The sequence below is a fragment of the Anolis sagrei genome, chromosome 4 (assembly GCF_037176765.1).
Source record: "Anolis sagrei isolate rAnoSag1 chromosome 4, rAnoSag1.mat, whole genome shotgun sequence".
Taxonomy (NCBI): Eukaryota; Metazoa; Chordata; class Lepidosauria; order Squamata; family Dactyloidae; genus Anolis; species Anolis sagrei.
Genome location: NC_090024.1, coordinates 217690971 through 217718574, shown reverse-complemented (window position 1 = coordinate 217718574; position 27604 = coordinate 217690971). Strand labels below are relative to the sequence as shown.

The window sequence follows — 27604 nt, the reverse complement described above, 5'->3', positions numbered from 1 at the left end:
TGCTTCACTTCCAAAGTTACACTTCATGATTGACCATGAATGCTAGTGGCCCAGGATATCCATTAGCCAGCCTCTATGTGGGGGACTTGCATCCGGACGTGACTGAAGCCATGTTGTATGAGAAATTCTCACCTGCTGGACCAATCATGTCCATCAGAGTTTGTCGAGATGTTGCTACACGTCGATCTCTAGGTTATGCTTATATAAACTTTCAGCAGCCTGCTGATGGTAAGTAGGAGCTCTGATTTATTCTCTGCTTTTCTTCTAATTTGAACTAGCAACATTGACATGCAAATGTAATCTATACTGCATTCTACAAAATACCAAAAAATGCAATATTATTTCATATGTAATTTATTAAAAGGTAAATTGGAAGATAACTGGGTAATAAAAGATGCTAAAGCATCAGTGCCTGTTAACTTGCCCCTTTTGGTGCAATGGGTTAAACCACTGTGCCGGCAGGACTGCTGACTCATAGGTCAGTAGTTCGAATCTGGGGAGAGTGGGTTGAGCTCCCTCTGTCAGCTCCAGCTCCCCATGCAGGAACACGAGAGAAGCCTCCCACAAGGATGGTAAAACATCAAACATCCGGGTGTTCCCTAGGGAATGTCCTTGAAGACAGCCAATTCTCTCACACCAGAAGCGACTTGCAGTTTCTCAAATCGCTCCTGACACATACAAAAAAACCTTTCATGTCATAATTGATCCTGCAAGACCTATGTTGTGCATGACACATCAGGATTTTTAAACTATCCTCCAGTAGCCTTCTCCAGCACTGGAGACCTCTGACTTTCCTAACCTTTTTGGAGCAAACTTTAAATATTTTTAGGGTTTGAGATGGGGCAGGAGTCCATGTGCTGCCACAAGTTGCCTCTTTGAGCACAATGACAGCATTGAATACTGACTGAACATTCAATTGAAACTCTACTCTTTCACATGCAAGTATTTTGGATTCTGCTGGTCTGTAATGTCTATCTTCCATTGCTTCTGATATCTAAACACTACTAGAAAGAACACTGTTGCTCTGTTAACAATTGTTTTGATTAAAGATAACAATTGCAATGTTTGCTCTAGTAGCATACATTTAAATACCCAATCATCAGATCTATACAACCATGGTTTCTTTTATGTATGGATGACACGGTTGCCCTATAGGAAACTACTAGCTTGGATACCCTGTGTTGTCAACCATGGTTTCTTTTATGTATGGATGACACGGTTGCCCTATAAGAAACTACTAGCTTGGATACCCTGTGTTGTCTGGTTTTTTGTTTTTGTTTTTTTTTAAAAAGTCAATATTTTAATTTGCAAAATGCATAAGGTTGTGGGTGAACAACAATTCACATCATGCCAGGTTAAGCCCAAAAGACTCCATCAGTACTTAGTTTTTTATGTTGCGTAAGTTTGCTCCAGATGCATCATCGGTGGGGTTCAGTGTACTCACTGGTTGTAGAGTAAACTACAACTCCCACTATGGTAAGTCAGTCCCTTCAAACCCTTCAGTAGGTTGAATTAGTCACGGGGGCTTTGTGTGCCAAGTGTGGTCCAGTTCCGTCTTTCGTGGAGTTCAGAGTGTTCATTGATTGCAGGTGAACCATAAATTCCAGTACCTAAAATTCCAAAATGGCCTCATTTCCTCAAAACCCAAACAGTATTCAAATTTGGCCATATTGGGTATGCATGCCAAGTTTGGTACAGAATCCATCACTGTTTGGGTTCATCGAGCACTCTGGCTGTAGGTAAACTACAACTCCTATAAATCCTCCCAAAGACCTCCAGTATTTTTTGTTGGTCATGGGGGTTCTGTGTGTCAAGTGAGTTCCAGGTTCATCATTGGTGGTGTTCAGAGTTCTCTTAGATCACAGGTGAATTATACATCCCAGTACCGACAACTATAAATCATGGTGAATTTTCCCCAAACCTCTCTAGTATGTTCAGTTGTGATCAATTCCTCTGTTTGCTGTGTGCCATAGAAAAGAATAGGAAAAGGTTAAGAGAGAGGCAGTGGGTGGGGTCATGCAAATTACACACCAGTGGAGAGAGTAAGAAACACTGGGATGTCTGTGGTGGAGGAAACACATACAGTCTAGGATGAAATTTTCCCTGTATAAAAGCTTTCACTTGGGTGGTGGGCAGTATTGTGTTGTGGAGGACATTGGCAGGGCTCTTACACATGTTCATGGTGCGTACTATAATCTTCAGTGTCATTGAAGGGAGGGTCATTGGGGTCTCCTGAGCAGTGGGAGTTATAGCTGTTTGTGGAGGCATGAGCTTGTGTGTGTAAGTAAACACTCCAGCCACATACACACATACATATTTTCACTTTTATTATGTATACAGATATGCTTTAAGGAGTTTCAGTTTCACTCCTTACACTAGCTTTCCAATTCTTTTTACTTGGCTGTGAAATTTGCAGATTTACCTCTACTTCTGGGAAATCACATATACTGTCCATGCAAACAGGTTAGACATATCTAATTTGTTCTTTCTTCCCATTTTTTGTTTATGTCTTGTGTATAAATTAATGTGTTTTTCTCCTGTCAGCTGAGCGGGCCTTGGATACCATGAATTTTGAAGTCATAAAGGGTCGGCCCATTCGCATCATGTGGTCCCAGCGAGATCCAGGACTCAGGAAATCAGGTGTTGGCAACATCTTCATTAAGAATCTGGATGATTCTATTGACAACAAAGCCTTGTATGATACCTTCTCCGCCTTTGGGAATATTCTCTCTTGCAAGGTAGTTACAGCAGAAGTAGTGTTCTTGTAAAGCATCTGTGGTTTTAATGTCTGCTATGTTTGTCATATTAAAAATCTGAAATCATAAAAATGTTATCACTCTGACTTCAACCTTCTGTAAATTCAATCGGTGAGCCACAATTTAAAATGCAAGAGTATTCCTGCTGGTTAATCCTAATTAGAGTGGAGCCACTGGATTTACTCTAGCTGGAACTACCAATAAAATTCAGCCCAAAATCTAATGCTACCTTGGTGGGTTTTCCTTGGGTGAGGTTCTCAAAAAAATTATTTTATTCCCTGAGCTAAAAATGTTAGATGACTGTCTGTCATCAACCCAAATAGCATTTTTTTTTCAGATAGAGTAAATGAAGGGCATTCTTTGGTTTAGTTTCTACAGCAGTGGCTCTCAACCTGTGGGTTCCCGGGTGCTTTGGCCTACAACTCCCAGAAATCCCAGCCAGTTTACCAGCTGTTGGGATTTCTGGGAGCTGAAGGCCAAAACATCTAGGGACCCACAAGTTGAAAATCACTGTTCTACAGCAAACCAACAAAGCAGTATTTCAATACTGTAGGTGTTTAGAGTATGAGTCTAGTCATATTTTATTTTCATTTTAATATGTAAGATGATAACATTGGCTATGTATAAGCCTTCTGATTCTACTCTTTCACCGCTACCAGTCCAGTGTTTGATCCTCTCTCTTGTAACTGTTGTACAGCAACTTGTGAACACTGGGGAAACAAAGAACCAACTATGGATCATTTTTTATTTTCATATTTCTAACTCTTCCCTTCTTTTTCTTGCCCTTCAAACTTGTGTTAACAGGTTGTTTCTGATGAAAACGGATCCCGGGGTTATGGATTTGTCCATTTTGAGACCCAAGAGGCAGCAAACAGAGCGATTGCCACAATGAATGGAATGTTACTCAATGACCGAAAGGTGTAAGTGAAGTCTGGGGGAGATGGATAAGAAAGATTTCTATGATGTCCTTTATGGTAAACCATGGATTTAACTTTTGTGGATGTGATTATTAAGCAGTTTGATAAATATGATCTAGATCCTTCAGTGTGGCTCTATGGTCAACATTGGCCAGAGGTTGACCATGGAGTTGCACTGGAGGACCTAAAGATGTTCTCTCATGTAACCCCCCTCCCCACATTTTCTTATTTGTGGTTTTCCACTTTTGTGGAGGTCCTGCGCCCCAATCCCTGCAGAAAAAATGGAGGTGGAGTGACTGATATACGTCTGCATTACACTGTGCATTCAGAAAAAGCATTTTCCGTCTAAGGAGGAGGTAAAAAGGGAAAAGTATTAAAAGCTGTTTATTTCTAGGAAAAATAGCTTCCAGGTCCTTCTCATTAATGTAACATATGGTACCCTCACTTTCTCAGATCAAGCCTCATGGTGTTCAAAGCCAATCTGTTTTGGCAGACAAGGCAGAAAATCTCACAAGTTCCTTTCACTGTCCCTAGCAATAAAAATACAAGGCAAACAATTAAGAATGTTTTGCCTTTTCATGATCTCTGAAATTTGAGGATCATCAGTTTTGTTTCAAAGGCATGTCTAGGGCCACTGTTGTTTGTTCCTGCACAAGACCCCCAAACTCCCATTTTCACACAAATGTTTTATTGGAAAGTAGATGATGTATAGAGAGATTCCATTCATCCTGATAGATGCAAATTATAGACTAGAGTGTTTTTGCCATTGGCAGGGAAATTGTTTTCTGGATTGGTTTTGTCGCTGCATGTTCTAACTGGGGAATATGTGTTGAATTAACCCAAGGTTGAATTACCTTGCTTCCCTTGTGCATTTGCCATTGTCTGGGCTCTGAAAAGTTGTCCTGAACCCTATCTACAGGGGGGTTTTTTTGTTGAAAAAAAGAGGTTCCTACTGAACATTCCCTTGCCCATTATGTAGGACCAATACAGAAGGAATTTCTAAGCTCCTTCTGCACAGCTTTACAAAGTAGTTTTACAGATGTTGTTTACTGTTGCAGTTTTGTTGGTAATTTTAAATCTCGACGTGAGCGTGAAGCTGAATATGGAGCCAAGGCAATGGAATTCACTAATGTTTACATCAAGAACTTTGGAGAAGATATGAGTAATGAGAGGCTGCAAGAAACATTTGCAATATTTGGTAAGAGTAATGCTTTAAAAGGGGAAGCCTATAGGGATGTCAATCCTGAGGCTCATTCTGTTTTTGCCACCCTTTTGGATTTTTCCTTATACATTCGATGCAATTAGAAAACACAACTAGAATTGCCCAAGAGCACCCACAACACTCTTTTTGGAAGCTAGGAACATGGGTTCTTGATACTTGCTCTTAACTATAGAGTGTTGCGACTGAATGTCCTAGTTAAGGATGCATTTCAGCAGGGAGTTTCAGAACTACAAATAGTTTTCCCTTTGTAGCTATTGAATTTGGAGTTGCTACCCTGATAGACTGCAGACAATGTTGTTTCTCTGATCTCTCTAGCAGTGTGCTACTTGTGTAGCAGCCAGGATTCACTTTATAGACAATCAAAGGTTGTGTGGGACTTATCAAGTGTTGGAATGAAACTTATTGGTACAGAAATCCTTATCCTGTAATCAGGGCCTGTCCCTTAGAAGAAAAACTTGACTGCAGGATAAATTTATGCAAGTTGAAAAAACATAGAAAAGGTAATCCTACCTGGATAACACCATTATTCTTGCCCTGAGATGTAACTTTTGACCTCAACCCTTCTCTGAGATTATGTGCTGGTGATCTTGCTGATCTGAAGTTGTTCTGTTTCCAGGAAAGACATTGAGTGTCAAAGTCATGACGGATAACATAGGCCGTTCAAAAGGATTTGGATTTGTCAACTTTGAGAAACATCAGGATGCTCAGAAGGCAAGATATAATCTTTGTTCCTTCTATTCCAGTCTAATGTCTGCTTGCTTGTATTGTCGAAGGCTTTCATGGCCGGAATCACTGGGTTGTTGTAGGTTTTTCGGGTTGTATGGCTGTGTTCTAGAAGCATTCTCTCGTGACGTTTCACCTGCATCTATGGCAAGCGTCCTCAGAGGTTGCCTCACAACCTCTGAGGATGCTTGCCACAGATGCAGGTGAAACGTCAGGAGAGAATGCTTTCAGAACATGGCCATACATCCCAAAAAACCTACAACAACCCACTACTTGCTTGCTTTCATCTTAGTAGAGTCTCATTTGTCCAACCTTCACTCATCCAGCTTTTTGTACATATTATCCAACACAGTTTGCCTCCCACCCGAATCCACAGCTGTTTCAATACATTGTGATGTTTTGGTGCTAAATTTGTAAATACAGTAATCACTACATAACTTTACTATGTACTGAACTGCTTTTTCTGTTGATTTGTTGTAAAACATGATGTTTTGGTGCTTAATTTGTAAAATCATAACGTAATTTGACATTTAATAGGCTTTTCCTTAATTCCTCCTTATTGTCAAACATTTTCACTTATCCAGCGTTTTGTTTATGTTGATAAGTGAGACTCTACTGTATTACAATTCACATATTTATCAAAACTGAACTAAAAAGCCTTAATAATGGAGACAGACTTGACTTGTGAGTTAAAGGGTTCTTTGTATTTGGTTTTTCATCACACATCAGACTTATGTCAAGAAGCTCTTTCTCATGCTACTGAAATGTTCAACCTTCAGTACCAGTTAAGTTCAGCCTCAAAGGTGGATAATGGGTGAAATTTCAAGGTCTATGGTATGTCAGAAGGAAGGACGTTAAAAATGCAACAAAGCATTAAACCAGTAAAATCTTTCTGTGATAAATATGTCTGGCTGATAAAGAAGAGAGTTGGTACTTCATGGTCAATTCTTATTCTTGATGCCTGGTTTCCTGGCAGGCTGTTGAAGACATGAATGGGAAGGAGATCAACGGCCGAATGTTGTACGTTGGCAGAGCTCAGAAGAGGATGGAACGTCAGAGCGAGCTGAAACGTAAATTTGAACAAATCAAACAGGAAAGAGTGAGCAGATACCAGGTAATATGAAATTAGAAACAAGACAAGAGGCTCACTGAGTGTTACAAAGGGCACGAAGAGCCTGTGATTTTAAGAATCCAAAATTCTATGCATATTGCTGTTCTATCACAGCAGAGAATGGTGGCTAGAGTTGATTTTGTTCTTGTTTAGCTTTCACAGCCATATATAGAAATTTTAAGTATTATGGCCTGGGTGACCTCTTATGGAATATAAGATGATAGGTTGGTTGCTGATGCAGACATGTGATTCCTTTTCAGCCTTATGATGGCTCTTTATGTATGGTTGCCTTTGAAGACTGTTCGGAAGCTTCAAATATCCAATGAGAGGCAGCCAGGTTAATAACTGGGGTGGCCTACAGGGAACACACAACTCCCATGTTGTGCCAGCTCTTCTGGCTGCCAGTTTGCTACCAAGCACTATTCAAAGTGCTGGCTTTGGCCTATAAAGCTCTAAATGGCACTGGTCCAGTTTATCTCCCTCTATGAACCACTGTGGAAACTAAGATCCTCTGGGGAGGCCCTGCTCTCAATCCCATCACAGGCGCAATTGGCAGGGATGAGAGACAGAGCCTTCTCAGTAATTGCCCCTCGGCTATGGAACTCCATCCCTGGCAAGATTAGATCAACCCCCTCCCTCTTGTCCTTCAGAAAGATGGTAAAAACTTGGCTGTGGAACCAAGCCTTTGGGACAGTGCAATAAGTTAATAATCCGGTATGGCTGGTTTGAGATGGTTTTTAACCATTTGATTTTAAAGTGGTTACAACTTATTTTAAATTTGTGTATATTTATAGTTTGTTTTTGTTCCAGCATCGAATGTTTGCAGTATTTATGTTGTGCTCCACCCTGAGTCCCCTTCTAAGTGAGAATGGCAGAATATAAATGCTTTCAATAAATAAATAAATGTTGGACTATCTTTTAGAATATTAAAATGGGGAAGTTCACTGTGATTACTTGCTTTTAGGGGGTTAACTTGTATGTAAAGAACCTGGATGATGGGATTGATGATGAGCGGTTGAGGAAAGAATTCTCTCCCTATGGAACCATCACCAGTGCTAAGGTAAGGCTTGGTCATAAACAGCTTTTGGAAGGAATTCGTTAAAAATAATACATTGCCCACATACATAGAAAACAACAATAGGCAGAGAAGCAAGCTAGCAAATTTATTAGAATTTAGAACAGGTGTAGAAGTGTTGATGGCTGAGCATGGCATAGTACGGACCCACTTCTGATATTGCCAGTCTTCACTACAGTCATTATTTGGCTATTTGTAAAAATTGAGCCCGTAGTATCTACGGGGGCGGGGTGTGTGTGTGTGTGTGTGTGTGTGTGTTCCAGGATTCACCATGGAAGCAAAAACTTGTGATGTTCAAGTTCCATTTTAAAACTGTGGATAGTGGAATTCATGGACGAAGAATCTAGTTTCTGAATAACCTGATAGTTCCAATATTTATATTCCTCATGCTGGCACTGGAGAGTGGGCGACATTTGGCTTTAATCTAGTTATGGCTGAAGATTTCCACATGTAGCTTTGAATTGGAAACAAGGACTTAAATCAGGCATGGGCAAACTTCAGCCCTCCAGATATTTTGGACTCCAACTCCTACAATTCCAGCAGGCTGTTAGGAAGTTTGCCCATGCCTGGCTTAAACCATACAGTGTGCTTGGAATTGTACCTCACATTGTGTACAAGCAGTCCTCAGGTTACAAACATCCCACTTACAAATGACTTGTACTTAAGAACAGGGATGAGGCATCAGGAAGTGAAAGAAATCTACCCCCAGGGAGGGAAATCCAGTCATGAAAGAGTTATCATGATGCCTCCACTGAAGCTTTCTTACCAATCCTTGTTTCCACAACAATCCCAATTTTTCAAAACCCAATTATCTCAGAGACAGAAAGTGAGGTGAAATTCTCTGAATGGGGGCACAGACAGCAAAAATATACCTGTTCCGACTTACATACAAATTAAACTTAAGAACAAAATTATAGAACCTAAATCTGGAGACAGCCTATATATTTTTGGGTAAGATGTCAGTTGATCTCTTTCCTTTGATATCCATGTCTTTGAACGTACCTGCAGATGGGAGTGTTACTGTGATCTCAGTGGCCTCTCTTGATAATTTTCAAATTATAGGTGATGACAGAGGGTGGACACAGCAAAGGTTTTGGGTTTGTATGTTTTTCCTCACCTGAAGAGGCCACAAAGGCGGTGACTGAAATGAATGGGAAGATTGTCAGCACCAAGCCTTTATATGTTGCCCTAGCCCAAAGGAAAGAGGAAAGAAAAGCCATTCTGACCAACCAATACATGCAGAGACTGGCTACTCTCAGAGCCTTGCCTGGCCCACTCTTCTGCTCCTTCCAACCTCCTCCGGGTTACTTTGTGTCTTCCATTCCACAGGTAAGATTCATACTGCTATTAAACATATTAAATACTGGCAATGGTAATGATATGGGAAGATTTTAGGATCATAGAATCATAAAACCTTGAGTATGAAAGGATCCAATAGGTCACCATGTGTACTGAAATCATTTTGTTTTTCCCATTGTCAGACTTCGTTACCTTTTAAATGTAATTCCGTCTTGTTTTATCGTGTTTTAAAAGTAAACACTTTCCCCCCTATTTTATAAATGTCATTTCCTTAATTGGTTCTAGCATAAAAACATGGGGAAAGTTTATTAAACTGCAAAAACTTTGTTTTTGTGGGACATTCATTCAGCAGCACATTTTGCTATACGTTTTCAATGGATATCTCTTTGAGTCTCAACATAGTTTGTGGCAGACACAAAAATGAAGTTTCTGGAGTATAACAACTACTTTCAAAGTAAGTACTGCACAAGTACTGCACAATTAAAGAGGAATAACATTTTCAAACCAGGAACAGAACATATTTTCAAATGTTGTTACATGGTGTTACTGAGTCCCTTAGGGGAGAGACGGTGGGATTTATTTATTTATTGTGTTATTGTCATAGGTCCAAACAGTCCTCATAAAGTTAATTTTATGTTTCCCACTGAATTGCTTGTTAACTTCTTTTTTGTTATTATTACTTTTTACAAAAGAGAATTTGACATGAAAATAAGCACAAACCCTCCCAAAAGTTTCTGTTAAATTATGTAGAAGACCTTACTCATTATACCAGTAAATCCACTTCATTTCCACTTAATGCATTACCTTTGAAATGTGACTTCATTTGCCCTTGTTATAAAAATGGGTACTAGTTATTTATAACTCCTTCCTTTCTTGCTCAGGCTGTGGTTGCTTAGCAGAGAGCGAAAAGGGATGCTTGCTGGTGTCTCTTAACTGAGGAGATCTCATTTTTGTCCATCCTTTCCCAACTAATATTAATGGATAGTGCAAATTCTCTTTCCAGAGGACTCTGAGCAGCCCTGAGTCATTCTGGTGCCTGACGTGATGGACAGCTGCTCCCTCTCCTGCTTTATATATGTATAAGATAACTGGCCGACAAGCTATATCTTAATTTAACACTAGTGATGAGAAAGCATGCTTCAGTCACAACTGAGAGCCATGGGCTATTTCAGGGAATGCAAGGCAGGCTACAGGGCGCACATTCCTGTATCCTCCAGCTGCTTGCTGCCCATCCCTCCCTTCCTCCAGCATTTGCTCCCTGAGATGGCTATTTCACTTGGGACCATGGCAAAAGCAAGAGTAGGGCCTTGCCTGATGATCTTAGGAATTGGGTAGGTTGGTATGAAGAGATGCGGTTGGATAAGTAAATTGGACCTGAACTATTTGGGGCTTTGAAGGTTAAAACCAGCACCTTGAATCGGGCTCAGAAACAAACTGGCAGCCAGCAAAGGTGCTCTAGCAGGGGGGTGGTATGCTTCCTGTGTCCAGCACCTGTAAGTAGTCTAGCTGCAGTTCTTTGAACTAATTGAAGTTTCCAAGCACTCTTCAGGAGTAGCCCCACATAGAGCGTGTTACAGTAGTCTAAGTGGGATGTAACCAAGGTATGGACCACCATGGCCAGATCTGGCTTCTCAGGGTATGGGCACAACTGGTGCACAAGTGTTAATTGTATAAAGGCCAACACCTGAGCCTCCAGGTTTAGTGATCAGTCCAAAAAGACCCCCAAGCTGCGAATGTGTGATTTCAAGGGAAGTGTTACTCCATCCAACACAGGATGCCACTGTATACCCTGATATGCCTTATGACCAGCCAGGAGGACTTTGGTCTTGTTTGGATTCAATTTCAGTTTTCAATATCTTGGAGTGTTGTTGTTCATGTGTCATTCACCCTAAGCTGAAGCTGACCTGATAGAAATTAACAACAATGCTGGATGAAAAGGATAAAATGTTCATGCTGTTACTAAGATACCTGTGCTAGTAGTTTAATATTCCAAAGTGATGCAGGGTGGATGACAATTTAGTAATGTACTGTGTTAATTTTGCATACACTGACATGCATTTTTTACTAATAGCCACAACCCAGAACTCCTTACTATAATGCAAGCCCAGTTGCCCCAGTCCGTCCTGCTCCCCGTTGGAATGGACAGTCCTCCCGGCCTCCTTGTGAGTAATTCTTTAAAAATCATTGGAAAAGCCTGTGGGAGAAGGTAATGGATGATGCTTCACCTGATATGAAGTTCTACCTTTCTGTTGGCTAATGCTGGTCTGAAAACTTCTGGAAAATAGCAACAGCGCAGATACTGAGATCTAGAACAACATGTGTTGACTTTACTCTGTAGCCCAACATTAAATAATATCAGCAAAGCATAGTGTTCTGATTAGGCATTTTACATGTGGGATTCGCTTCTGCATAAGTAAGCTTTCTGATTATGACATTTCATTCCTTCAGCATCCTATCACACAGCCACACCGATCCTGAGAACCAACGCACCTCCTAGACGCATCCTGAATAACATCAGCACTATGAGACAAGCATCCACTCAAGTCCCCAGAGTACCACCCAACACACAGAGAATGGGTAATCATATCTCATCATCTGACTGAATGCACTGAATTTGTGTAGGATATATATCAATGTGTTTTCATGTGAATAGTTTCTGCTTTGTTTTTGATCAATGATTTATTCGCATTGCTGAATGCTTGGATGTAGACAGCTATTGATGTGGAATATTTGCAAGGCAAATAATGCCTACCCACAAAAAAACCCACAATTTTTGAAGATGAGAGTCATTCAGTTGAGTGGGCTCTTGTTATCTACTGGGTTTCAGGATCTCCCATGGATACCAAAATCTATGGATACTCAAGTCCCATTATATACAAATCATGGTAAAGCGGTGTCCCTTCTCTATAATGGCAAAATCGAGGTTTGCTGTTTTATTTTATTGCAATATTTTCAGGTTATGAATTTATTTATTTATTTATTTTATTTACAGTATTTATATTCCATCCTTCTCACCCTGCAGGGGACTCAGGGCAGATTACAATGCACATATTCGCCAAACATTCAGTGCCAATTAGACATACAACATATATAGACAGACACAGAGGCAATTTAACATTCCAGCTTTCCGGTTTCATGAGGGTATGCTCGATTCTGGCCACGGGGGAGCTGCCGCTTCACCATCCACTTGTGACACCTAGTCCTTGATGGAGTACTTCCCCAGTCTTATGCACGCTGCTGGAAGGTTTTATGGTGTTGTAAATTAGAATCAGGGTAGGAAGTGACCACAAGGACCATCCAGTTCATCCCCCTGCCACACAGGAAAATGTGTGGTCTATAACTTACTGTAAATTTGGAATCCCTGTTGTGTTTGACTTAACTGTGTCATGAAGACCCTACTTTTCCCAGACTTGGCGTAAATTGAGAGCTTCTACCATCTTTTCCACCTATTTAAAAGAAGTCATCTTAAAATATTTCTAAAGTGTTGCTATTCTCATTTCAGCTAACATAGGAACCCAGACTGTCAGTGTTCGGGCACCCTCCCCACCAACCTTCTCACGTGGAATCTCACAGTACAAGTATTCTTCAGCAGTGAGGAACATCCAACCCTTGAATGCAATGCCACCCATACCAATGCAGCAGGTGATAATCCTCTTATTGTGCAATTTTTAAAATGTCTTACATATTTCAGAGTACAAAAACCTGTTCTAGACCATGCTCTTAACCCAATCACTCTTGACCATGGAATATTTTTGTGAAGGTGCCATTTATTGGCTAGGGTTGATGGCAAGGGCTTGCCTACCTTTAATGGTTGTGTAGCCAGGATTATTTGTTACCTGGCTATATAACAAGCTGTTTCTGTTACAATTCCCTCTTCTTCACAGCCACCTCCAGTTTTCTGGCATGATAGTAGATGTAGCTCAGGAATGATGAAAGTTTTTGCCTTACAGGGGTTTCACACTAGAGCCTCCAGAGTTCTTTCCTACTAAAAGTGTGTAAGCAAAGGTATTTCAAGAGCTAAAAGTTCTGTAACCTGACATAAGGGAAATGTGTGGGCATGTTTACTGTTTGTTTGAAATATCTCTTCAGACAAACCTGAGTGGTTTCAGTCATGGATGCAGGAGTGGAATGGTCCAGCTGTGGACTGGATCCCAAATAGCACCAACTACAAGCTAATTTCTTATTTTATAGCTATTAGATCCATTGTTTGAGGCTCCTACTAGTTTTTGACTGACTGGTGTGCTCAGCTTTGCACAGACCATGGCTATTTTAAGGTGTCTGGGTAGGAGGGCAGTTGCATTCTTTCGGTAAGTTTTGATACCATAAAGTGCAACCGATGTGCTATGCAACCTTATAAAAATGCAGTTTATTTTGGAAAAGCTCCTGTAGACCTGGGGTAGGTAAGTCCTGGTCCTCCAGGTGTTGAACTGGCCATCCTGAAAGCATAACCAATGAAAAGGGATTATGGGAATTGTAGTACAATGCCTGGAAAAATGTAATATGTTAATAATACAGGATAGTTTCCAGACTATTAGTACTTCACTTAAAAACAAGTACCAAAATGCTACTATGAGTTGAATATTCTAAATGCTTGAGAACCAGAATTTTGTAATTTGGAATACTTATATAAACATATATGTATATAATGAAATATCTTGTAAATGGGACCCAAGTCTAAATAATTATGTTTTGTATACACCTTATACACATATGTGGATGGTAATTTCACACAACTAAAAAATAATTTTGTGCATGCACTTCAAACCATCAAAAAGCACAGATGTCATTATTGCATGTGAACAAGTTTGGAGTATTTTGGAATTTTGGGTAAAGTGCTCAACCTGTACTGGTATTTTGTTTCTTGGGTCTTAGGTTGTAGAACCAGCTGTTCATATTCATGGCCAAGAGCCACTGACGGCATCAATGTTGGCTGCAGCCCCTCCTCAAGAGCAAAAGCAAATACTTGGTGAGTGGTGATGTTTCTTCCATTTACCAATGTGGCCCTTCAGAAGTACTCTATTCGGCAACTGATATTTTATGTTACTTATTTGTTGGGAGGCAGCATGGTGTAGTGGTATGACTGTTGGACTATTACTAGACACCGAGAACTGGGAAGCCCTGGTCCTTGAGCGCTCTAACTGGAGGTCAGCTGTGACCAGCAATGCTGTAGAATTTGAAGAGGCACGAATGGGAGCGAAACAGAGAAACGTCCCAAGAGGAAGGCGCATCAAGCCAACCCCGACCAGGACCACCTTCTACCTGGAAACCAATGTCCTTATTGCAGGAGAACATGCGGGTCAAGAATGGGGCTCCACAGTCACATACGTACCCACCGCCAGGACACTGCACTTGGAGGACAATCTTACTCCAATGACGAGGGATCGCCTAAGAGAGAGTCTTTAAAATTCTCACATTCTAAGTTTGGAAAACTGGTCCTTGAGTGCTCTAACTGGAGGTCAGCTGTGACCAGCAATGCTGTAGAATTCGAAGAGGCACAAATGGAGGGCAAAACAGAGAAATGTCCCAAGAGGAAGGCGCATCAAGCCAACCCCGACCAGGACCACCTTCCACCTGGAAACCGATGTCCTCATTGCAGGAGAACATGCGGGTCAAGAATGGGGCTCCACAGTCATGGCTGATACCAAATGAGAGATTCCCCTCTGGGCACACAGAAAACTGGACAACTTGGTAGGTGCTGAACAGCCTTGACTCTGGGACCACAAGATGCAGAGCCAAGAAATGGGGCTACAAAGTGGAGTCCACAACATGCGAGTGTGGAGAAGAACAAACCACAGACCACCTATTACAACTCAGTCTGAGCCCTGCCTTATGCACAATGGAGGACCTTCTTATAGCAACACCTGAGGCACTCCAAGTGGCCATCTACTGGTCAAAGGTCATTTAATAGAATGCCAAGTTTTAAAATTTTGTTTGTGTTTTTAAATACATTACAACTATACCCTCAATTTGCTTCTGACGTGATAAAAAAATAAATTTAAAAAGGGCGAAAGTACATAAAATAATTTAACGGGCTAAAAACATGTTTTAAAGGTTTAAACACATTAAACCCTCATGCAGAGGAAATTTTGGAATAAACCAATTAAGCATCAACCAAATCTTTAATTTTAAAAAGGCACGTGTTTTCATGAAGCCAATATTCATTTCAGCTAGGTCTCTATCCTAACAAAGCAAAGCTGTGTTTGCTGCTTGCTGTGTTTACTGATTTTTTCCCCAGAACAAATGATTTCAAGCTGGGAACTATTAAGGAAATATAATTGAAAGCTAGGTATCAGAATTTTATTTGTACAATAACAAGTGGATCTACTAGCAATTTGTAGCTCAGGCTTTCAAAACCTTAGAGATACATCACTACTATTGAGAAATGCAAAGAGTTTGCTTGGAAAGCATCAAGTCACCACATTCAGCTGTGTACCCTTTCACCTTAGGTCACTGATAATAATAGAGATGGACCTTGAGAAGGTTGTTTTGGAACTCTAGCTCCTAGAATTCCTAGGCAGCATGACTGTTGCTTGGGGATTCTGGGAGTTTAGTTCAAAAAGTTGACTAAGTGCTTTATTTCAGCTCTAATTAAGTGCTTTGTGGAGATAGCTCAAACTCTATTAGTGGATAATAGAAATGCAATGCCTCAGGTTGACTTGTTAGTGGTTGAATTAAACAGCTGACAATATGAAAGCCTAATCTGAATCTTCAGTTAACCCAAAATCCTGATAAATGATACAGGTTATTGACTTTAAATATTTGAACTCTGTTATATTGGAAGAGCTGTTCAATATGACCTCATAACTGCAGGGGATATATTCCTGAACTTATTGGGGAAACAGGGAACCATGTATAATATCGAGCCCTATTGTAGTGAATAACCTCCACTAGAAATTATCATTGATTCCTTCCTTGGAGGAGCTAGAAAATCCCTAGATATTTATTCTGTCTAGGTATTTGTTAGATCCTCCAACAGCATGGTAATATCTGGTGCAAACATGCCGTAGTTTCCTCTGAATGACCTAGAAAATTTCTAGTGAGGATGTGGGTAGGTGACAATGTGGGCACTGTAAAATAGTTTATGCATTTATACCTATGTGAACAAAGCTGAAATGAAATAAATTGATATACCCCTTCAATGCTGAGATTAACTATCTTAAATAAGTTGCACCAAGACCATCTGTACTCATTATTATCTTGTAAATAGTTATTTGAGCAGTGAAGTCATATTTTGTCAGATGCATGCCCAAATAATAATAATAGTGAAACGTTAGTACTTTGCAGTCTGTATATACTCATTAAGTTTTTATTTTTATATGTGGGCATATATCATTCAGTTCTGACAAACCACCCTTTGTGTCCTTCATTCAGTCTCAATCATTTAGATGAAAACATCTCAAAAACCTTTAACTCAGTTTCATTTCTGTCCAATTTATCTAGCAAGAAACACATTGCTGTCCTTCCAAGCAGTGATGATGTTTGTCCGTCCTGTCTTCTCTCACAAGTCTAGCATTCACAGTTTATGAAAGCATCCTCTTTTCTGGTTTTTATTTGCACAAGGAAATTATTTTTAGTACCTGAAGATGCCTATGTGAATGTTTAGTTACTAAAAAACAAGCCATTGAAACCCATCATCCAGTGTCTTTGAAAGGAAGAAAAGTAAAGGCATACCTTAGTTAATGGAGCAAATATGTCCCTGCGTGTTACTTCTTTTACAAAAACATTGGTGTCAGAGGGAGAAATGACATGGAAAGAACAGCTGTAGGTTGTTATGCCACAAAAAAAACAAAAAAAAAACACCACCAACCGCCCCACATACACAAATAACTAAATCAATGTATTTCACCAAACCTTTACGCAAAACAAATGATATGCAGATATGAAATAAAACAAGACATTAATGATTATATATACTTTGAATATTTTGGAGCTTGGTAAAGATGTCTTCCAAAATACATGCAGTGGTGCCATTACCAGCCTTCTTTTCTCTTACAGTTTTTACTCTGCTCCTAAACAGATAGAGCTATGATTTTTAAAAACATGTTTTGATACCTGATGAGACAGGTTTATTTCCTCCACTTTTCTCTCTGTTTTACTGTTCATTAATGTTCAGTAAGAGATTCTGGAGTCAGTAGCAATTTATGGTACTTTGGCTTTTGGAAGTTGACACCTAGTTATGATCCATTCCTTCCTAGCTCATGTTTTATGCATTTTCTTTTGCTGTAAATATGTTGCTGTACCCTGATTTGGCACTGGGTTTGGGTTTCCCTAGCTCTCCTTCACTATCTACCTAATACTAATGTTGCTTAAATACTTCTAGCTAGACAGAGAGGCTTTTTTTTTTAAGCAGTGGTTCCCAGTCTTTTTTTTAGCCAGGGACTACTTTAACCAGGGATCACTCTCCAACATTAGTTCCAAAAGGGTTACAAATCAGTTTTTGGTCAACTTTAGATTTGGTTTGGTTATTTGGGGTGCTGATTTAGAAAATTGCATTGGATGGACCACATCAGCTCTAGTTTCTGATACAGAATATATGCCATACAGTAGTTGTCATCTGTCTCCCACAGAAGACCATATTTAATAATTTAGAACTGATATGTTAGTAGTAATCTTTCATGGGTAGTCAGCCCCTCCCCTCCCAACACCCCCGTTGTTTTGACACTATAACAGAGTTTCGTAAGACCAGTCACTCTCGTTGCCATGTGATTTTGAGGCAACAGTGTAGTAATGGTGAGGCTGCAGACCATATTTTCATTCTTTTGGACCACTGGTGATCCACGGTCCACAGGTTGGGAGCTACTGTTTTAAAGTAATGATTCAGTTGAAGACAAATAAATTCAGCTTTTGAAAATGACCAATAGTTATTTTCCTCCAACATCTTGTTACTCCAGAGTGGCCAACCAAATACCTATGAGGGAACACAAAAGCAGGACATGATGGAAGAAACCTTTCCTGGTTAATACATCCCAGGCATTAGAATAAAGCACTACACTGTTTCTGAACATAGAGGAAACATTTGTTGTTTATGCGTTCAGTCGGTTCCAACTCTTCGTGACCTCATGGACCAGTCCACACCAGAGCTCCTTGTTGGCTGTCATCACCCTCAGCTCCTTCAGGGTCAAGCCAGTCACTTCGCGGATACCATTCATCCATCTTGCCCTTTTTCCTTCCATTTTCCCCCAACATCATTGTATTCTCTAAGCTTTCCTGTCTTCTCATAGAAGAGGAAACATAGAAATAACAAATAGTTTTCATCCAAGCTTTCCCTTCCATCTTGTATTTCCATTTTCAGCTTACAGTATGCTGCCCTGTCATTTCTAGTGCATGAAGTGGGCTCTGGTTTCACTCGGCAGTTTTGGCTGCCTTCCACTGAGCTTCAGGCATGCTGCAGCTCTGCAGTGCACTGAATTTTTCCCCTCGTTGTTCTCTCTCTGCCTTGGTGGCTTCTAGGTGAGATGGACCAGTCACCACATGGGAAAAACAACCTAGGATTCAAGCTCTTCAAATGGGAGGAGAAAATGTCTGCCATTAGTATGAATAAAAAATAATGAAGTACAGTTCAACCCCTGTATCTGCGGATAGTACATTCATAGACTTAGAGTGTGTACAAGAAATAATGGATGATAGTGAGTGAACTCTATTGAGATAAAGAAATTCTGGCCAAGTATATCATACAGTCATGCAGGAGCACCTAGAAAAAGGCTAGAGACCTTATCTTTGCGAGTCATGGATAAATGAAACCATGGATATAAGTCCTGTGGGTAGGGGAGTCATGCTATGTTGTCTTGGAGATGATATTGGGAAATACATGGCCCTCAAGGTTTTGTTCAGTGACAGCTATAGTTATTCCTTGTGTGCCGCTATTCTGTCTAGAGTTGGTGGGAGTCATAGTTCAAGAACATTGGAGAGCCTGCATATTTCCCATCCATGGAATTTTCCAGTTCAGTTGACTTGTCAACAAGAAAGTTAGCATCTCACAGTGGCTAAGGGGTTGAGATATGAATCAGGTGTTAGATTGTATCTTGCCTCTTTTTTAATTGCACCGAGCAAGCCATTCTGTTAGCTTCCATCACCTGAAGCATGATATGATACACGTAAAGTATTTTGAACAAATATACGTATTTTGGGTTTTTCCTATTTTTAAAATCATTTAGGATACTGCATCGCAGAAAAAAATCAAGTTGTTCATTGCTACATGATGAAGATTAATATGAGTGATTTTCCTTTTCTGAACGGGGTTTTTTTTTTTTTACAGCAATTTGCTGCTACAGTTGAAAACGCAGCCTCCAGATTTGGAAACGCATGATTAGATCAGGGGTTCTTAACCTGTGGGTCCCCTGATAAACTGGCTGGGATTTCTGGGAGCTATAGGCCAAAACACCTGGGGACCCATAAGTTGTGAACCACTGGATTAGATTGTGATGGACAAACAAGAGTGGAGGCCAATAGCACTGTGTCCCTGCTTGTGATTTTTCTTGATCATCTGGCTGGCCACTCTAGTGACAGAATTCCCACTTGGTTTGATCCATCAAGATCCCTTGTTCTACAAGTGGGTAGATCTTCTCAGTCTTATGATCTCTAGATACCATGCATAAGAATGAGCTGAGAAAGTACTTTTGATACCTTCAGATTCATAGTAATATTGCAGCATAAAGAACTCCTTTCTCACCTTTCCTCTTAGAAGAAATGAACAGATATTCTCATTTAAACCAGCAATGGATAACTAATTCATAATGTCTTCCCGAGTAACAAAGGTATGACTTAAGCTACATATGTAGCTTAAAGTTATAGTCATATTGTAGCTTAGTTATACTTTATGTACAGTAACAAACATTCAGTTACTTTTTCAGTTATGAAGTATGGCTATTTATTTATTTACTCCATTTGTATCCCACCTTTCTGTACCTTGAAGGGGACTCAAGGCAGTGTTACATATGGCAACTATTCAATGCCTTTGGACAACATACAGAATACACTTAAGTTAAAATTAAATACACACTAAAACATATAAAACATTTCATTCACTATTAAAATCATGCCATCCTCAATCATAATCTGGGGCCATTCCAAAGATTAATTGCACTTATTTTGAGGCTATTATTGCACTGTAGATTAACCTCCAAAGGCTATGTCAAACTGGAGGAAAAAATTAGTTGGTTCAACACTTGGTTTGCATTGTGCCTCATGTTGCTTGATGACTGTGGGTGCTGAGATGATTGCTATACTGTATTATACTGTATTATACGTTTGTATAAGTTGACCTTATGTATATGTAAAGTGCAGGTTTGGGGACCAAAATTGAGAGGAAGTTAGACTTGCCCAAATTCACCCAGTGGTTTTCCTTGGCTGAACAGAGATCTGAAATATTGGTTTCCTGGAGTCCTAGCCTAACACTACCCAATACTAACTCTCTCTTAACAGGCTAGTAAAAGTTTCCAAAACATTTTTTGGTGAGTTAATGTATTAATAAGGGCCCACTCTTAGCCAAAGGGCCTATTGGGCAAGAGCAGTGAACATTCCAGTAACTTTTGCTTAAAATTTCCCACCATACTCTGCTGTGACCCTATGGGGGATGCCTGGCTCGTGTGAAAAAGATCTTGGAGTCCTCGTTGACAAGTTAAACATGAGCTAACAATGTGATGTGGCGGCAAAAAAGCCAATGGGATTTTGACCTGCATCAATAGGAGCATAGTGTCTAAATCTAGGGAAGTAATGCTACCCCTTTATTCCGCCTTGGTTAGACCACACCTGGAATATTGTGTCAAATTCTGGGCACCAAAATTCAAGAGAGATATTGACAAACTGGAATGTGTTCAGAGGAGGGCAACTAAAATGATCAAGGGTCTGGAGAACAAGCCCTATGAGGAGCGACTTAAAGAGCTGGGCATGTTTAGCCTGAAGAAGAGAAGGCTGAGAGGAGATATGATAGCCATGTATAAATATGTGAGATGAAGTCACAGGAAGGAGGGAGCAAGCTTGTTCTCTGCTTCCCTGGAGACTAGGACATGGAACAATGGCTTCAAACTACAAGAGAGGAGATTCCATCTGAACATGAGGAAGAACTTCCTGACTGTGAGAGCCATTCAGCAGTGGAACTCTCTGCCCCGGAATGTGGTGGAGGCTCCTTCTTTGGAAGCTTTTAAACAGAGGCTGGATGGCCATCTGTCAGGGGTGCTTTGAATGCAATATTCCTGCTTTTTGGCAGGGGGTTGGACAGGATGGCCCATGAGGTCTCTTCCAACTCTATGATTCTATGATTCTATGAAGTGCTTCAGGGCATCATGGGAAATAAAATGACTTCATATGTTTAGTTGTTGGACATAAGCCAGAGGCTGGAGTCATTGCAATCCCATTGTGTTGTGTTGGGTATTGAGGATGGTTCTGAAATAACAGATAGTCCCTTTATTTTGAGGGGAATGAATTTCATTTTAAAATGTGCTGTTTCTTAATTTTCATATAGCATCTATGTGTATTTTTGCTGGGTGTAGGTGAACGTCTCTACCCCCTAATTCATGCAATGCACCCATTCTTGGCTGGAAAGATTACGGGCATGTTGTTGGAGATTGATAACTCTGAGCTGTTGCTTATGCTGGAGTCACCGGAATCTCTCCATTCTAAGGTACAGGAATGCTGTGCTTAAAATCACATAACTCTTTCATAACAAAACCTACATTTTATATCTTAAATGTGTTGATTTTGCATTTCTTTAGTCTGTCTGGTTAATTCATGTTTGATTACGACAGTCTCCATAGTTGTCTTTTCCATATTGTCATTTTCCAACTAAATCTATTTTCCATTTGCATTGTATGTGTCTTTAACATTTTGGGGTGATTGTACAAATGTTTAACAATAGCTTATAGAATTATGATTCTATTTTATGCTATGTTGTATACAAAATCACCCAAACATTATCTTGATGAGACTGATATTCTGGGTGTTCTGATAGTTGTAATCTAAAAATGAACTTTTCAAAACTATTTTTGAAGTGATAATATATTATGTTAGTTTGAGGATACAATGGAGGAGATTGTATGATGCAATCTAGAGATATTCAATGTGTCAAGCAGGATTTGCTTCTAGTTCTAGAAGGTAATAGGAATAGAAATAATCTGACACACAAAGTTAAGTTGCAGACACAGTACTGTGGATTAACACTATGTAAATTTATCCTAAGGTCAAATGCAGTATAAGCAGGCCAAACCTGTTTCCTAACTCATTTCTATTCATACCAGAGAAAGAGGAACTTTTTAAAAAAATAGATAACATGGGTGGCATTGATGCCTGAGGCAAAAAACAATCCCATGTGGCACCTTCTCCTATTCCACACAATAAGCCAACAGGAGTCGCATGTTAATCTTCCTTCTTTACTGGCAACGTGACAGCATTGTTCATGATACCTGACCAGCCCTTGGTTCGTACTTGGATGGGAGTTCACCAATGAATGCCAGGTGCTCTAGGCCATATTTCAGAGGAAGGAACTGGCGAAACCAACTCTGAATATTCCTTGCCTAAGAAACTTTATGACATTCATGAGGTTGCCATAAGTTGACAGGCAACTTTTAGGCACATACAAATTGGCCAAATGATTTGTTCAAACTTCCTTTTCCTCCTTTGCAACATTCCCCTCAGTTTTGGTGTATATAGACTGACAAATATAGTTTTCTCTTGCATTTTCCTGTGTTGTGTGGAAGAAGTCTGTGCATCTCAAAACACTATATATTTTATTTGTGAAAACCAGCTGGTTTTAATGAAAGTGGGTTGGGTTCAGTGGTTCTGGATGGAATTGTTGCCAAACCCTATCTGCAAAAAACTTTTCAGTAAAGCCTTTAAGAAGAAAGCTTCTGAAGTCTGGCTCAAGACCAAGTAAAGGTGAAGTAACAGGTAAATAGATACTAGATTGGAAATATAAAGGACATAATTCTGCTCGTAGCTCTTGATCCATTAGAAAGGTTCTAAAAGCCCTCCACACTTGAAAATGGAGAAAGCAATTGCTACTTAATATAGCACACATAGTAAAATTAGAGTGCAGTTCCTTTAAAGCTTAGTTGTAAATTTTTGCTGGATTACTTGGATGTTATAGCACCAAACGGCTAAATGAAAGATGTAATGCAGCTATACTTACTAAAAGGTCTTTTGCTATCTCCCTTGCATTTCAATCTGCAGAATCTATTTCTTTACGACTGGACAAAATGACCACCTTGTTTTGGGCTTTGACTTTTTTAGATTGAAGAAGCAGTTGCTGTACTACAAGTTCATCAGATGTCTGAATCATCACACAAGAGTGCATCAACAGCATTCCTTCAGTGATGAAGGTGGAAGAACTAGGTAGGCAGAAAGTGCTGGTGGTTTTCACGAACAGTGAAAGTGCTCAGCTTGGAGAGATACTCCTTGTTTTGATACCTAAAAGCCTGAAGCAGAGTTGTTCAGTACAGGAACTGGAAATATCATACCCTTCCCCATCTGAGCAGTTACTAGTATCTTTAGGTAGGATGCCTACCATAGTGGATTCATGGGGTAGAGAAGAGATCTGTCTGTTCCCTACTTGGTTGCAGGAGAGGGAATAATTGTTATTCCATCTTTGTACTGTTTCCCCTGATTGCATGTAGTCAGAGAAATATGCCACCTAGCAACTGAAAATGGTACTACAGACTTTAAGCACACATTGAAATGGATACATTTTAAAAACCAAATAATTTGTAGGTACACATTATTCAGGTCCTTTTAACAAGATTAGCAAGTTTGAAGTGTCTGTTTATGCAGCAATGACTGACAGACAAGTTTTAATCTGACAGTTCAAGCTCGATTTGCTCTAAGAGTAATTCATGTGTCTTTTTTAGCAAGACACTGTATATGTCAAACATTTCCAGTATCAGATTTCATACTGGTTGATTTATTTGCTATCAGCTTTCTTCATTGTCCAGTTTTGGAAACACAATGGAGATATAGGATTATTGAATTCTATTATTGAATTCTGGATCCATGCCAATCAACTTAATTGTGTGGAGCTAAATTCTGAATTTATGGAAGGAGGAAAAAATCCTCATATTACTGCAATTTGATATCTTTTTTTCTTGTGTAATGGGTGTTGTGATCTTTTTGGATGTACAGACTTGTTGCATATGGTTTGACTGCCATGCATACTAATTCTCTGGTATGGATTTGTGCCTTGTGAAATAGCTTTTTAGAACTATAATTCCTAGAATTTTCTTACCAGCATGAATGGGGCTTCTTGCACTTGTTTGCTAAACAAATAACTTTTCCAAGCTCTGCATCGAGGTAAAATGTGTCCCCCTTTTGTTTCCTGATCTGACAGGTTAGACTTCACTACAGCTACTATTGATACTTATCTGTGCATTTAATTTAGACATTCCATTCATTTGTTTTTATATTAAAAGCTAATATTCTCCCTGTTTCCTAGAAACAGAATTCCACATCACGAGCAGACAGTAACCAGCAATAATTAAAGTTACCCATGTGCGCATATCAAAGTGTTTTGAGGGTTGGAAGAGCCATGGCACTTCTCAATGTAACATTAAGTTATGTTTTGCAGGAAAAGGAAGGTGGACATCCCTGCTGAAGCAAGCAGCACCACGGATGAAATGCTTCCTCTGTTTGCTGTAAAAACTTTCTGCATAGTGTATATACACAGGTTCACACGGAAATGTAGCTCTATATGATTACACTTTAGTTGAATGCTTCAGATCCATTTCAAACTTGTTTTCATTTCACTCTACTTTCATTTAAATTATGTATTTATTCACAAATGCCTATCTGGCAACCCTAATAGGTGGGGATCATAGTTTGGTAATTTAGTAGGATAATGAATTGGAACAAAATGTTTCTTTTTGTTCTGTTGATTGTAAAGTTAAGTTGCAATGCTGGTCATTTTTAGTAGCTTTAATCTTAAACCACTATCAAGGCATGTATGAATATTTTATTTGTTCTTGCTGTTGACATGATAAAGAGCTTCACTTCACTTCACCAAATTGTTCCTTCAATGTTCCTTGGTTAACATAAACAAATGCTCTTTTTTGCTTCAGGAGTAGATGGAAAACTCTTCAGACATGAGAAGTTGTTGAGCCCAAAGTGATCTTAGCTTTATCAGGAATGGACAGCAAACTGGCACACCTTCTTGACACATAAAGGATTTCATAAGTAAACCTTACAGAGATTTTTGTACTGCTTAAAAGCAGATTCTGTTCCCAGTGACAGAAACACGGGCACATTTCTATTCCTTTAATTCATGCTTGAGCCTGTAGAAATCAGGTTGCTTTCAGGAAAGCCTGGTAATAAAATACATTGCCCGAGATGCACCACTTCCTAGGATGTGAAATGATGGTTAAAACATTTAATTTTCCTACATAGCTAAATGACAGCTTGGAAGTAAAACAGCTAATTAAAGCAAGAATTAAAGATAGCTGTGTTAGTCCGGATCAGTACGAATCTTGTAGCACCTTTAAGACTTAACTGTGAAATAAGTTTGCTGAATAAGCTTTCGTAGATTTAAGTTTACTTTATTAGATCTATCTGAGGAGGTAGACTACCAACTTCTTTCTTTCAATCTCAAAGGTATTTCAGGGTCCTTAATTAAAGTATGTTGAAGGCTTTGAAAGACCAAGTAGCCATTATTTTAATTCTGAATATATGTCCAATCTTTTAACAATATTATGACATTTTGTTAGTTGTGCTAATTTAACTAACCATCTTGGTCCTTTAATGGCGTTTCCAGTCTCCCTAATCCTGATTAATAAGGGATCATATCAGTGTGCTCTGTATTAATCCAGGTGTGAGTCACTTTGTGAACCTTCAGTTGTTGCTGGAGCAGCTCCTAGCATTACTTCCCACAGGTTAGCTGGATCTGCTGGAAATCAACGTCCAACATCTGAAAGGCAATAAGGTCCTTGTTTTTGTTTTAAGACTTTACAATATAAAAAGAAATGGAGTCATTCTTCCTATAGACTATAAAAGAATGACCAGTGTTGGGGTAATAGTATGTTGGTAACTAGTGTAATCTAAATCCTCAGGGACACACAGAGTGTTTGCTCATCAAACATAGTCACACATATTTTAAGAAACAGGATTGATACTATAACTCGGCCTTTAAAAATCCCTCTGCCCAACCAAATTCTGAGACCTGTTTTTCATGTTTGATGCTAGTTTTGCAAATGATGGGCAAGTGGTTAACCTAAATCCTCGGGGATATAGATATTAATCTTGGCAGTTGTTTCTTTTGATGAATATCTGCCTCAGATCATCTTAGCAATAAAGTCTGCTGGAGCTAGCTACTGTAATATGAAATGGAACAAATCAGAATATAAAACCATGTAATCTATGTGGAATAGAGCTTAAGTTAGTTATCTGCAATAACTAGCTACAAAAAACTCTTTATGAATGAAAATTCCCCAAGGAGTAGGCAAGCTTGTAGAAAGGAAAAACCTAGGCCAACAGTTTCCTTCAAAGAACATGAATGTTTTTTTTTCAAATGCCAAGAGCTCATATAATTTCATATCTATGCTCAACACAATACACTTTATCATATGCACAGCCCTTCATGTAGGCAAAGTTCACTAAGCATCTTATAATTCTCTTTTGGGCTAATTTGGAATTCACTCAAATGTAAGGCAGTCTAAGCTAGTGGTTCCACGTTATGGCAGAACGTAACTACTTTGCTTGGGAGAAGACCTGATCTCAGCAGAGTTGGGCAGCTGTCAAGATTTACCTGTCTTATAAGTCATGGTTGTCTTATTCCCCATAAGATATTGCTTATGTAGTGTTGTCCTGGAGCACCATCAGAAATATAGTAAATGGGAGTGCACCTGCCATTAGAACACAGAATTTTAAAGTAAATTTTATTGAATGCTTTTCTGGTTCTACAGATAAAGTATAGGTGATGGGGAGGGGAAGGAATGGGGACTTATCTACATGGGGGGGGGGGGGGGGGGAGAGGGAAATACACACACAAAGAAAGTGAGATTGTGGGAGGGGGAGGAAACATCTTGACTTCCCATTCTAATTCTCCACATGCTCCAAGAAATAAATTGGTGAAGTAGGGGTAGAACTCTCAGTTCCTTTCTATACCTTTGGCTTCTCTCCTACTCATAGTCAGATTTACTCTGTTTTCTTCTTCTAAGGTTTTTCTTCCTTAGTTTTTATTGTGATCACCTTCCCTTATAGTCCCCTCTTAATGTTCAATCAGATATTTGTCGAATAGTTTCCAATTTTCTTTATTGGTCTTCCTTTTGATTCTTTAAGATAGAAGGTCAAGCTTGTCCATGTCTCTTATTTCTCTGGCCTTACCTAGCCATTCTTCTTTAGATGGAGCCTGTTTTAGATTTCTAATGCCATAGGTATACTTTGGTAGCATCCCTCCTTTCTGCTTTAGTTTTAATCAAAGGGCCACCATGGGAGAACTCACCATGTTTCTAAGTTCACACTCCAAGAAACCTTCCTCACGCATGATTCACCTTAGTCAGAAGGTGTGCAATCTTTTTGTCTCTTGCT

General features: G+C 39.5%; 1 protein-coding gene across 1 annotated transcript; it reads left to right on the top strand.

The window, feature by feature from the left end:
* Positions 1-25258, top strand: PABPC1L (poly(A) binding protein cytoplasmic 1 like). Its single transcript, XM_060771498.2, has 15 exons — positions 1-228; positions 2545-2738; positions 3561-3676; positions 4732-4871; positions 5512-5606; positions 6595-6732; positions 7694-7789; positions 8867-9133; positions 11175-11265; positions 11552-11680; positions 12606-12745; positions 13976-14069; positions 21592-21722; positions 23327-23428; positions 24654-25258. The coding sequence occupies exons 1-14, from the start codon at positions 36-38 to the stop codon at positions 23408-23410; spliced, it is 1908 nt and encodes a 635-aa protein (XP_060627481.2). The 5' UTR covers positions 1-35; the 3' UTR covers positions 23411-23428; positions 24654-25258.
* Positions 25259-27604: the final 2346 nt, after the last annotated feature.

Bases quoted from the DNA above. Each gene is read 5' to 3' on its own strand.
- PABPC1L (XM_060771498.2), top strand. From the start codon at position 36: ATGAATGCTAGTGGCCCAGGATATCCATTAGCCAGCCTCTATGTGGGG. The intron at 3,677-4,731 runs GTAAGTGAAGTC...TTACTGTTGCAG, and splicing joins TTACTCAATGACCGAAAGGT to TTTTGTTGGTAATTTTAAAT. The intron at 21,723-23,326 runs GTACAGGAATGC...TGACTTTTTTAG, and splicing joins CGGAATCTCTCCATTCTAAG to ATTGAAGAAGCAGTTGCTGT.